At 43.6% G+C, this 14,679-nt stretch overlaps 1 protein-coding gene across 2 annotated transcripts in view; it reads right to left on the reverse strand.

The window, feature by feature from the left end:
- LOC135481897 (uncharacterized) overlaps positions 1-13,008 on the reverse strand; it is a 49,113-nt gene extending 36,105 nt beyond the window's left edge. For both annotated transcript variants that reach the window (XR_010446192.1, XM_064761664.1), the window contains exons 1-2: positions 12,759-13,008; positions 7,566-7,593 (exon numbers count right to left, since the gene is read on the reverse strand). Coding sequence is in view for 1 of the 2 variants with exons in the window: in XM_064761664.1 (XP_064617734.1) it covers positions 7,566-7,593; positions 12,759-12,906 (176 nt within the window). In the remaining variant the exon portion in view is untranslated. The remainder of the gene's footprint in view (positions 1-7,565; positions 7,594-12,758) is intronic.
- Positions 13,009-14,679: the final 1,671 nt, after the last annotated feature.

Below are 14,679 nucleotides of genomic sequence, written 5' to 3' on the forward strand. Positions count from 1 at the left end.
ACCCTAAAGGGCGTTCCTTTTAAGAAGTAGCAGGGGTACTGTGAAGGGTGTTCTTCTATACGAGTAGCAGTGATATTGTTAAAAATGTTCCCCTACAGGAGTAGCAATGAAACTGTTAAGGGTGTTCCTCTACAGGAGTAGCAGGGATACTGTTAAGGGTATATCTTTACAAGAGCAGCAGTGATACTGTTAAGGGTGTTCCTCTACAGGAGTAGCAGAGATACTGTTAAAGGTGTTTCTCTTCAGGAGTAGCAATGAAACTGTTAAGGGTATTCTTCTACAGGAGTAGCAGTGATACTGTGAAGGGTGTTCCTCTACAGGAATAGCAGTGATACTGTTAAGGGTATTCTTCTACAGGAGCAGCAGGGATACTGTGAAGGGTGTTCCTCTACAGGAGTAGCAGAGATACTGTTAAAGGTGTTTCTCTTCAGGAGTAGCAATGAAACTGTTAAGGGTATTCTTCTACAGGAGTAGCAGTGATACTGTGAAGGGTGTTCCTCTACAGGAATAGCAGTGATACTGTTAAGGGTATTCTTCTACAGGAGCAGCAGGGATACTGTGAAGGGTGTTCCTCTACAGGAATAGCAGTGATACTGTTAAGGGTGTTCCTCTACAGGAGTAGCAGTGATGCTGTTAAGGGTGTTTCTCCACAGGAGTAGCAGTGATACTGTTAAGGGTATTCCTCTACAGGAGCAGCAGGGATACTGTTAAGGGTGTTCCTCTACAGGAGTAGCAGTGATACTGTTAAGGGTGTTCCTCTACAGGAGTAGCAGTGATACTGTTAAGGGTGTTCCTCTACAGGAGTAGCAGGAATACCGTTAAGGGTGTTCCTCTACATGAGTAGCAGGGATACTGTTAAGGGTGTTCCTCTACAGGAGTAGCAGTGATACTGTTAAAGGTGTTCCTCTACAAGAGTAGCAGTGATACTGTTAAGGGTGGTCCTCTACAGGAGTAGCAGGTATACTGTTAATGGTGTTCCTCTACAGGAGTAGCAGTGATACTGTTAAGGGTGTTCCTCTACAGGAGTAGCAGTGGTTGGATTTTTTTTTAATGGACTTAAGAGATATGAAGGGATGTTTGTTAGGTGTATGGACACAGACACAGCAATATTCCTTAGCTCTAAGGAGCTCAGGAGGAAAACTCAAATGGCATTAATTTAAGGAACAATGAAAAAGGGTGTTAAAACCCACACTATTTAAAGGTATTAATCTTAGTCCAGCGAAATTACCTGTCATCAAAAAATAAAAGTTTGCTATATGTTTTTTACAGTGTGTAGATTAAAAAGTTGATTTTTTAAAAATTTAATGCTTTTTTTGTGTTTTTGTCAACTTTGAAATTTGCCCCAAAGCCCATCTCACTCAGTAATTTCCATTGCCAGAGCCTTAATGGTGTCACAAGGAGACAATTTGACTTTTTTGGCCATATCATCAACAGTGGAGGTCAGCGACAGATATGCCAAAAAACTACATAGAAAAGCATAAGGATGACAGGTATGAGCAATGCGACAGTAACCCTATAACATCACAAATATACAGTTATATGATAGAAACAAGTTTTATTAATCTATAATTCATCTTGTTTCGAAAACAAGCGTACTCTAATGAAATCTAAGTATTGATCAGTAACTTTCTCATTGGATGAAAAAATCTTGGTGTGCAGAAAACAGATCTAAACTAAGTTTGGTTTTGTTCATCTGTAAATCCAGTATTTCAAATTGTGAGCTCTGTGCGATCAGCTCAGTTACCACATGTTAATATATCTGCTTGTGGCAAACACCACTCGATCACACACAAGTGCTCTAAAAATCTTGTTCTCGTGTGTTTTGGCTAGAGGTCGTTTTGACATCATCCCTGCAGCTACATAGACTTCTCAGTGCGAAGTCTGTCCAAATTCTACATACATATATATATATACATATATATGGGTCGTCAGTGCTCAAGTCTTTTTCAAACAGTCTGAAGTAATTCACAGGTATGAATTCCACTTCTAAAATTCTATTTTCCTTAAAGACAATCCTTAAGGGTAAAAGAATATTATTGGTTTGCCGTGCCAAAATCAATAGGTGTCACTACCTCCATTTTGCCATGTGAAGAGCTTTCAGTTGGATCAGCATTGTTTTTAATATTTGTTGAACAAGCTTTCTGAACACTATCTCTCAATGTTCTTTCTCAAGACTACTAGGTGTCCTAGGTAACAAAATGAGTAACATCCTTTTCACATATACATTTCTGAATTGAAATTTATGTTGTAGTAACACAGACAAATCCTTACAGTGGACACATCTACATACATGTATATAACCACCTGGAGGAACCAATCTTAGTCCAAAGTACAGCTGTTGTAGTAACAGAGACAAATACTTACTGTGGACACATCTACACACATGTATATAACCACCTGGAGGAACCAATCTTAGTCCAAAGTACAGCTGCTGTTGTAAAGAGATAAATCCTTACAGCGGACACATCTACATACCTGTATATAACCACCTGGAGGAACCAATCTCAGTACAAAGTACAGCTGTTGTAGTAACAGAGACAAATCCTTACAGTGGACACATCTACATACATGTATATAACCACCTGGAGGAACCAATCTCAGTACAAAGTACAGCTGTTGTTGTAACAGAGACAAATACTTAGAGTGGACACATCTACATACATGTATATAACCACCTGGAGGAACCAATCTCAGTCCAAAGTACAGCTGTTGTTGTAACAGAGACAAATACTTACAGTGGACACATCTACATACATGTATATAACCACCTGGAGGAACCAATCTCAGTACAAAGTACAGCTGTTGTTGTAACAGAGACAAATACTTACAGTGGACACATCTACATACATGTATATAACCACCTGGAGGAACCAATCTCAGTACAAAGTACAGCTGTTGTTGTAACAGAGACAAATACTTACAGTGGACACATCTACATACATGTATATAACCACCTGGAGGAACCAATCTCAGTACAAAGTACAGCTGTTGTTGTAACAGAGACAAATACTTACAGTGGACACATCTACATACATGTATATAACCACCTGGAGGAACCAATCTCAGTACAAAGTACAGCTGTTGTTGTAACAGAGACAAATACTTACAGCGGACACATCTACATACATGTATATAACCACCTGGAGGAACCAATCTCAGTACAAAGTATACCTCTACATCTACATACATGTATAAAAGTATGAAGGACAGCACCTACTGCAAACAAAAAAACAAACTCAACTAACATTACAAAAGCTGAACAAAAGCCATGGTTGATGTGAACTCACATTATATCACGTTTACACAGTAGTCAGACATATTCCCTCTTTAGAAGTTAGATATTTCACAAAATCCTTGTTCTCACATGAAAACTAATGGGAACAGTACCTAGTGATTGTGTATAGTCTTTAATAACCAACAGCATTTTTACTTTCTTTTTTAATCCACTAAGTAATTTCTTGCTCATTTAATATCTGTTTCGTAAAGTGAGTTTAATAGCTCTATGGAACAACTGCCGATTCAAATGTTTTCTGCAGACTATATGGAAGTCACATTTTCACCCCCAAAATACACTTGATAAAACCTTATAAACTCAATACTCACATATAAACTGTTAACACTCCTTTCTGCCACAGTGTTGTGTCTACAGATAACACGCCTTTCTGCCACAGTGTTGTGCCTACAGATAACGTTTCTTACTGTCAGAGTGTTGTGCCTACAGATAACACTCATTTCTGCCTGAGTGTTGTGCCTACAGATAACACTCCTTTCTGTCGGAGTATTGCGCCTACAGATAACACTACTTTCTGCCACAGTGTTGTGCCTACAGATAACACTCCTTTCTGTCAGGGTGTTGTGCCTACAGATAATACTCATTTCTGCCAGAGTGTTGTGCATACAGATAACACTCCTTTCTGTCCGAGTATTGTGCCTACAGATAACACTACTTTCTGCCACAGTGTTGTGCCTACAGATAACAGCCCTTTCTGCTCGAGTGTTGTGCCTACACATAATGTTCCTTACTTTCAGAGTGTTGTGCCTACAGATAACACTCCTTTCTGCCAGAGTGTTGTGCCTACAGATGACACTCCTTTCTGCCAGGGGGCTGTGCCTACAGATAACACTCCTTTCTGCCAGTGTTATGTCTACAGATAACATTCCTTACTGTCAGTGTTGTGCCTACAGATAACACTCCTTACTGCCAGAGTGTTGTGACTACAGATAACACTCCTTTCTCCCGAGTATTGTGCCTACAGATAACACTCCTTTCTGTCACAGTGTTATGCCTACAGATAACACTCCTTTCTGCCACAGCGTTGTGCCTACAGATAACACTCCTTACTGCCAGTGTTGTGCCTACAGATAACACTCCTTTCTCTCTGAGTGTTGTGCCTACAAAGAACACTCCTTTCTGCCAGATCAGTTGGTCAGTAATCATTTTTCATTTCACAATTCACTCACAAGATTAACTTTTTTCTGTCTGTTATTATAACACCTACCAGATCACCACAGAAAGTTGAAAAGGACGACCAGATGATCCCCTGAGAGCAGTAGCTATAACAGATATTCTAGCTTTAAGTACTATTTTCCTGATGAGTATATATGCAATATTTGAGGGGGTCTCCAGGGGCCTTATTTTAACATTCCTGCACGGTTTTGACCCCTCTTACTTAGTACTGCCCCCTTTGTCAATGCTCTTTAAGGGCCATTAACTGACCTCAATACGAAATCCTGTTGTGAGCCCAACAATATTTTTCTGACTGACACGAATCTTGTATTTCAATGGCTAAACAAAACTTCATTTCTTCAGTGACCTCAAAAACCAACATTTAGCAATCACCCTGAATTGTTTTATGATTCAAGAAAAGCTCAATTTTGTCAATGAATTGTTGTCTATCTTGAGCTTTGTCGTTTTACTTGATATTTATTACCAACATAAGAGGGCTCCTAGGCTAACTTTACTTAAAAAGGCCCTACAAAGGGAGCTTGATATTAAATACACCTCTTTTATCTGACATGTAACTGTAATCTTGAAATATGACACTAAGCCACCTGAGTACAGAGTAGGTGACACTAAGCCACCTGACTACGGAGTAGGTGACACTAAACCACCTGAGTACAGAGTAGGTGACCCTAAGCCACCTGGCTACGGAGTAGGTGACCCTAAGCCACCTGGCTACAGAGCAGGTGACACTTATCCACCTGGCTATGGAGTAGGTGGCACTAAGCCACCTGACTACGGAGTAGGTGGCACTAAGCCACCTGGTTACGGAGTAGGTGACGCTAAGCCACCTGATTAAGGAGTAGGTGACACTAAACCACCTGAGTACAGAGTAGGTGAAACTAAGCCACCTGACTACGGAGTAGGTGGCACTAAGCCACCTGACTATGGAGCAGGTGGCACTAAGCCACCTGACTACGGAGTAGGTGACACTAAGCCACCTGACGGCAGAGCAGGTGACACTAAGCCACCTGACTAAGGAGTAGGTGACACTAAGCCACCTGACGGCGGAGTAGGTGACACTACGCACCTGACTACGGAGTAGGTGACACTAAGCCACCTGACTACGGAGTAGGTGACACTAAACCACCTGGCTACGGAGTAGGTGACACTAAGCCACCTGGCTACGGAGTAGGTGACACTAAGCCACCTGACGGCGGAGCAGGTGACACTAAGCCACCTGACTAAGGAGTAGGTGACACTAAGCCACCTGACGGCGGAGTAGGTGACACTACGCACCTGACTACGGAGTAGGTGACACTAAGCCACCTGACTACGGAGTAGGTGACACTAAGCCACCTGGCTACGGAGTAGGTGACACTAAGCCACCTGGCTACGGAGTAGGTGACACTAAGCCACCTGGCTAAGGAGTAGGTGGCACTAAGCCACCTGACTACGGCGTAGGTGACACTAAGCCACCTGACTACGGAGTAGGTGGCACTAAGCCACCTGACTACGGAGTAGGTGACACTAAGCCACCTGACGACGGAGTAGGTGACACTAAGCCACCTGACTAAGGAGTACGTGACACTAAGCCACCTGGCTATGGAGTAGGTGACACTAAGCCACCTAACGGCGGAGTAGGTGACACTAAGCCACCTGACTAAGGAGTACGTGACACTAAGCCACCTGGCTATGGAGTAGGTGACACTAAGCCACCTAACGGCGGAGTAGGTGACACTAAGCCACCTGACTACGGAGTAGGTGACACTAAGCCACCTGGCTATGGAGTCGGTGACACTAAGCCAACTGGCTACGGAGTAGGTGACACTAAAACCTTTCAAGGGTATTTGAATGGTCTACTGGATTAGCAGTGAGACTATCTTAAAAAGCTAGAGCCAACAAAAAATGTTAGAAAGGCCAGCAGTAGATTAAGATTTCACTGGAAGGATGAGATAGAACTGTTCAGAAAGCAACAATTAGATGACAGTAAAGTTTAAATAACCTACTGTGGATGATATCTGCAAATATATCCGAAAAAAAAAAAGAAATAATCAAAAAAGAATTACAAAAGATATTAGCCTAATGTTTGACACGTTAAAGATAGACATAGTCAGCCAGTAACCTAAGATTACAAAACAATTCATTTTTTTTATTCTCTGGCACCATGGCAGCACCATGTATCCGTCCATTAATGGTGTTTTAAGAAACTACACGTGGGAATTCACAATGTGATATGTGATTCCTAATCATGTCAAGGGCTGGGTAGTCGACAGAGGAAATCATCACGATGAATAGATAATTGAGTGTGGGCGTGTGGCAAAAGGCTGTCAGGAAATGTGTCCACACTCATTATATGCTCTGAAATACATTCTAAATGACGTCAACCCAGTGAAGATTCATACAAGATACAAATAGAAATCCAAAACCGAAACTCATCCTGAGCCTCTACCGACTTTGTATCCAATACAACAGATAGTACTTCAAACTTGTACCATACTGTAATGTTGATACTCATCCTGGCATTAATGCAGTATAAACACCAGTCAGGTGAGAGGACAGTGCAGTATAAACATCGGTCAGGTGACAGGATAGTGCAGTATAAACATCGGTCAGGTGACAGGATAGTGCAGTATAAACATCAGTCAGGTGAGAGGATAGTGCAGTATAAACACCGGTCAGGTGAGAGATTAATGCAGTATAAACACCAGTCAGGTGAGATGATAGTGCAGTATAAACACCGGTCAGGTGAGAGATTAATGCAGTATAAACACCAGTCAGGTGAGATGATAGTGCAGTATAAACATCGGTCAGGTGACAGGATAGTGCAGTATAAACATCGGTCAGGTGACAGGATAGTGCAGTATAAACATCGGTCAGGTGACAGGATAGTGCAGTATAAACACCAGTCAGGAGACAGGATAGTGCAGTATAAACATCGGTCAGGTGACAGGATAGTGCAGTATAAACATCGGTCAGGTGAGAGGATAGTGCAGTATAAACATTGGTCAGGTGAGAGGATAGTGCAGTATAAACACCGGTCAGGTGAGAGATTAATGCAGTATAAACACCAGTCAGGTGAGATGATAGTGCAGTATAAACACTAATGGGAATAAATACTTACTTTACTGATGTTTTTTCATCTTTCCCTCCTGTGGAAGAAAATAAAACAATAACTTCTGTAAACCGATATCCTACACTGTTTGATGATTTTCTGGGAAAACAGACATTCCAAGTAAAATTTCATTAATTCAAAGTGTTTTCGTATCTGTTGGGATGTCTGGTGTAGCACTCACCGTGCCTGATACCTTGGTCTGACCTATACTGTGATCTTTGTGTCTCTGAAGCCAATCCACCCAGCACAGCTCTACCAACAGGAAGTAAACCAAGAGCATAGCCCTGCATAATATCTGACAACCTTCATACTTCTGCATGTAGTTGGCTTTAACATCCTCTGTCTCACGCAGAGCCTTACTCTACCTTCTACCCGTAGTTGGCTTTAATACCCACTGTCTCACACAGAGCCTTACACTATCATCTGCATGTAGTTGGCTTTAATACCCACTGTCTAACGCAGAGCCTTTCACTATCTTCTGCACGTAGTTGGCTTTAATACCCACTGTCTCACACAGAGCCTTACACTATCTTCTGCATGTAGTTGGCTTTAATACCCACTGTCTAACGCACAGCCTTACTCTACCATCTGTGTGCAGTTGGCTTTAATACCCACTGTTTCACACACAGCCTTACTCTATCTTCTGCATGTAGTTGGCTTTAATACCCACTGTCTAACGCATAGCCTTACTCTACCTTCTGTTTGCAGTTGGCTTTGCTACCCACTGTCTCACACAGAGCCTTACACAATCTTCTGTGTGCAGTTGGCTTTAATACCCACTGTCTCACGCACAGCCTTACTCTATCTTCTGCATGTAGTTGGCTTTAATACCCACTGTCTAACGCATAGCCTTACTCTACCTTCTGTGTGCAGTTGGCTTTAATACCCACTGTCTCACACAGAGCCTTACTCTATCTTCTGTGTGCAGTTGGCTTTAATACCCACTGTCTCACGCACAGCCTTGCTCTACCTTCTGTGTGCAGTTGGCTTTAATACCCACTGTCTCACACAGCCTTACACTATCTTCTGTGTGCAGTTGGCTTTAATACCCACTGTCTCACACAGAGCCTTACACTATCTTCTGTGTGCAGATGGCTTTAATACCCACTGTCTCACACAGCCTTACTCTACCTTCTGTATGCAGTTGGCTTTAATACCCACTGTCTCACACAGCCTTACACTATCTTCTGTGTGCAGTTGGCTTTAATACCCACTGTCTCACACAGCCTTACACTATATCTTCTGTGTGCAGTTGGGTTTAATACCCACTGTCTAACGCACAGCCTTACACTGCCTTCTGTGTGCAGTTGGCTTTAATACCCACTGTCTCACACAGCCTTACACTATCTTCTGCCTGTAGCTGGCTTTAATACCCACTGTCTAACACAGAGCCTTACACTATCTTCTGTGTGCAGTTGGCTTTAATACCCACTGTCTCACACAGCCTTACACTATCTTCTGCCTGTAGCTGGCTTTAATACCCACTGTCTAACGCATAGCCTTACTCTACCTTCTGTGTGCAGTTGGCTTTAATACCCACTGTCTAACACAGAGCCTTACACTATCTTCTGCACGTAGTTGGCTTTAATACCCACTGTCTAACACACAGCCTTACACTATCTTCTGCGTGTAGCTGGCTTTAATACCCACTGTCTAACACAGACCCTTACTCTATCTTCTGCATGTAGTTGGCTTTAACATCCTCTGTCTCAAACAGAGCCTTACTCTATCTTCTGCATGTAGTTGGCTTTAACATCCTCTGTCTCACACAGAGCCTTACTCTATCTTCTGCACGTAGTTGGCTTTAACATCCTCTGTCTCACACAGAGCCTTACTCTACCTTCTGCACGTAGTTGGCTTTAATACCCACTGTCTAACGCAGAGCCTTACTCTATCTTCAGCGTGTAGCTGGCTTTAATACCCACTGTCCAACACAGAGCCTTACACTATCTTCTGCCTGTAGCTGGCTTTAATACCCACTGTCTAACACAGAGCCTTACTCTATCTTCTGCGTGGAGCTGGCTTTAATACCCACTGTCTAACACAGAGCCTTACACTATCTTCTGTGTGTATTTGGCTTTAATACCCACTGTCTAACACAGAGCCTTACTCTATCTTCTGCGTGTAGTTGGCTTTAATACCCACTGTCTAAAGCATAGCCTTACTCTACCTTCTGTGTGCAGTTGGCTTTAATACCCACTGTCTCACACAGAGCCTTACTCTATCTTCTGCGTGTAGCTGGCTTTAATACCCACTGTCTCACACAGAGCCTTACTCTATCTTCTGTGTGTATTTGGCTTTAATACCCACTGTCTCACACAGAGCCTTACTCTATCTTTTGTGTGTAGCTGGCTTTAATACCCACTGTCTAACACAGAGCCTTACTCTATCTTCTGCGTGTAGCTGGCTTTAATGCCCACTGTCTAACACAGAGCCTTACTCTATCTTCTGTGTGTAGCTGGCTTTAATACCCACTGTCTAACACAGAGCAGTACACTATCTTCTGCGTGGAGCTGGCTTTAATACCCACTGTCTAACACAGAGCCTTACTCTATCTTCTGCGTGGAGCTGGCTTTAATACCCACTGTCTAACGCATAGCCTTACTCTACCTTCTGCGTGTAGTTGGCTTTAATACCCACTGTCTAACGCATAGCCTTACTCTATCTTCTGTGTGTAGCTGGCTTTAATACCCACTGTCTAACACAGAGCCTTACTCTATCTTCTGCCTGTAGCTGGCTTTAATACCCACTGTCTAACACAGAGCCTTACTCTATCTTCTGTGTGTAGCTGGCTTTAATACCCACTGTCTAACACAGAGCCTTACACTATCTTCTGCGTGTAGCTGGCTTTAATAACTACTGTCTAAGCCAGATCCTCAACATCTGTCCTACATGTACGTGAAGCTACTGGTTTATTTCCTGAGAATTTTACATTGTAATTCTGGAAGAAAGCACATGAAACCAACTAGAGTCAATAAGTGTGTGTGTATATATACTGTTTCTTCTTGTGGCAGGGTAAGTCCATGTTGCCAAAGTGTTCTCAACACTGAAGTATCACACAGACAACAGATATGACACCACCTCCACACACATTATACTGATGCCATCAAGTCCTGTTTCCTTGTTCAAACCTCTCAGTGCAGAACGCCAAGCAAGGCGGCAACAAGTACCATTTTTACAAACCTAGGATGGATCAGAGGTCTCTTCACCTCCAGGCAGATGCTCAACTGGGATGTGGTACTAATGATCAACCATATTAGGAGTCAGCATGGAGTTTTGTTTGCAGATGAGACTGCTTTGTAGGTGTACATTTACCTGTACAGGTAATGCTGCTTCACAATACTCACCTGCTCCACCTGTGCCACTAGATCGTCTCCTCAGCCCGACGACGATGACCAAGATGATGACAACAATACTCACCTGCTCCACCTGCGCCACTAGATCGTCTGCTCAGCACGATGATGATCACCAAGATGATGACAGCAATACTCACCTGCTCCACCTGTGCCGATAGATCGTCTCCTCAGCCCGACGACGATGACCAAGATGATGACAACAATACTCACCTGCTCCACCTGTGACACTAGATCGTCTCCTCAGCCTGACGATGGTGACAGCAATACTCACCTGCTCCACCTGTGCCACTAGATCGTCTGCTCAGCACGACGATGATCACCAAGATGATGACAGCAATACCCACCTGCTCCACTAGATTGTCTCCTTAGCATGACGACGATCACCAAGATAATGTCTGCCATACCCACCTGCTCCACCTGCTCCACTAGATCGTCTCCTCGACACGACAACGACACCAAAATGATGACAGCAATACTCACCTGCTCCACCACATTGTCTCCTCAGCACGACGACGATCACCAAGATGATGACAGCAATACTCACCTGCTCCACCTGCACCACTAGATCGTCTGCTCAGCACAACGACAATCACCAAGATAATGACAGCCATACCCACCTGCTCCACCAGATTGTCTCCTCAGAACGATGATGATGACCAAGATGATGACAGCAATACTCACCTGCTCCACCAGATTGTCTCCTCAGAACGATGATGATGACCAAGATAATGACAGCAATACTCACCTGCTCCACCAGATTGTCTCCTCAGAACGATGATGATGACCAAGATAATGACAGCAATACTCACCTGCTCCACCAAATTGTCTCCTCAGCACGATGATGATTACCAAGATGATGACAGCAATACTCACCTGCTCCACCAGATTGTCTCCTCAGCACGATGATGATTACCAAGATGATGACAGCAATACTCACCTGCTCCACCAGATTGTCTCCTTAGCATGACGACATCACCAAGATGATGACAGCAACACTCACCTGCTCCACTAGATTGTCTCCTCAGCACGACGATGATTACCAAGATGACAGCAATACTCACCTGCTCCACCTGTGCCACCAGATTGTCTCCTTAGCATGACGACGATCACCAAGATGATGACAGCAACGCTCACCTGCTCCACCAGATTGTCTCCTCAGCACGACGACGATCACCAAGATGATGACAGCAATACTCACCTGCTCCACCAGATTGTCTCCTCAGAACGATGATGATGACCAAGATAATGACAGCAATACTCACCTGCTCCACCAGATTGTCTCCTCAGCACGATGATGATTACCAAGATGATGACAGCAATACCCACCTGCTCCACCAGATTGTCTCCTTAGCATGACGACGATCACCAAGATGATGACAGCAACACTCACCTGCTCCACCAGATTGTCTCCTCAGCACGACGACGATCACCAAGATGATGACAGCAATACTCACCTGCTCCACTAGATTGTCTCCTCAGAACGATGATAATCACCAAGATGATGACAGCAATACTCACCTGCTCCACCAAATTGTCTCCTCAGCACGACAACGATCACCAAGATGATGACAGTAATACTCACCTGCTCCACTAGATTGTCTCATCAGAATGATGACGATGACCATGATGATGGCAGCAATACTCACCTGCTCCACTAGATTGTCTCCTCAGAACGATGACGATGACCAAGATAATGTCAGCCATACCCACCTGCTCCACCTGCACCACTAGATCGTCTCCTTAGCACAACAACGACACCAAAATGATGACAGCAATACTCACCTGCTCCACCACATTGTCTCCTCAGCACAACGATGATTACCAAGATGATGACAGCAATACTCACCTGCTCCACCTGCGCCACTAGATCGTCTCCTCAGAACGATGACGATGACCAAGATGATGACAGCAATAAGAACCAAACCACCAGCCACACCACCAGCTAGAGGTCCTACAAGAGAACCAGTCCCTCCTTCCGAAAGGTAAAAGGTCATAGTAAACAACTGGAGAAATTTAACACTCCATTATAGATACACCTGTATATCTACAGAGTTTACAGGTAATAATCTATACATGGGGCTGAAGTTCCTTTCCTACATAGATTTTTTTTTTTTTTTTGATTGGTGTTTTACGCCGTACTCAAGAATATTTCACTTATACGACGGCGGCCAGCATTATGGTGAGTGGAAACCGGGCGGAGCCCGGGGGAAACCCACGACCATCCGCAGGTTGCTGGCAGACCTTCCCACTTACGGCCGGAGAGGAAGCCAGCATGAGCTGGACTTGAACTCACAGCGACCGCATCCTACATAGAGAGTGCATAACATACAATTTATGCTTTACAATTCTTCCCTTACACTAAAAGCATTTATCTCCTCTCACTAAAAACCCATCTCCTACATGTACATCCATCCTCTACATCAGTCACAAACACTACCCACTCATACATGTACCCCTATCCTCTACATCAGTCACAAACACTACCCACTCATATATGTACCCCCATCCTCTACATCAGTCACAAACACTACCCACTCATATATGTACCCCCATCCTCTACATCAGTCACAAACACTAAACACTCATACATGTACCCCTATCCTGTACATAAGTCACAAACACTACCCCACTCATATATGTCCCCATCCTCTACATCAGTCACAAACACTACCCACTCATACATGTACCCCTATCCTCTACATCAGTCACAAACACTACCCACTCATATATGTACCCCCATCCTCTACATCAGTCATAAACACTACCCACTCATATATGTACCCCCATCCTCTACATCAGTCACAAACACTACTCACTCATACATGTACTCCCATCCTCTACATCAGTCACAAACACTAAACACTCATACATGTACCACTATCCTCTACATCAGTCACAAACACTACCCCACTCATATATGTCCCCATCCTCTACATCAGTCACAAACACTACCCACTCATACATGTACCCCTATCCTCTACATCAGTCACAAACACTACCCACTAATATATGTACCCCCATCCTCTACATCAGTCACAAACACTACTCACTCATACATGTACTCCCATCCTCTACATCAGTCACAAACACTAAACACTCATACATGTACCCCCACCCTCTACATCAGTCACAAACACTACCCCACTCATATATGTCCCCATCCTCTACATCAGTCACAAACACTACCCACTCATACATGTACCCCTATCCTCTACATCAGTCACAAACACTACCCACTCATATATGTACCCCCATCCACTACATCAGTCACAAACACTACCCACTCATATATGTACCCCCATCCTCTACATCAGTCACAAACACTACTCACTCATACATGTACTCCCATCCTCTACATCAGTCACAAACACTACCCCACTCATATATGTCCCCATCCTCTACATCAGTCACAAACACTACCCACTCATACATGTACCCCTATCCTCTACATCAGTCACAAACACTACCCACTGATATATGTCCCCATCCTCTACATCAGTCACAAACACTAAACACTCATACATGTACCCCTATCCTCTACATCAGTCACAAACACTACCCCACTCATATATGTCCCCATCCTCTACATCAGTCACAAACACTACCCACTCATACATGTACCCCTATCCTCTACATCAGTCACAAACACTACCCACTCATATATGTACCCCCATCCTCTACATCAGTCACAAACACTACTCACTCATACATGTACTCCCATCCTCTACATCAGTCACAAACACTAAACACTCATACATGTACCCCTA

The sequence above is a fragment of the Liolophura sinensis genome, chromosome 1 (assembly GCF_032854445.1).
Source record: "Liolophura sinensis isolate JHLJ2023 chromosome 1, CUHK_Ljap_v2, whole genome shotgun sequence".
In the NCBI taxonomy this organism is placed as follows: Eukaryota; Metazoa; Mollusca; class Polyplacophora; order Chitonida; family Chitonidae; genus Liolophura; species Liolophura sinensis.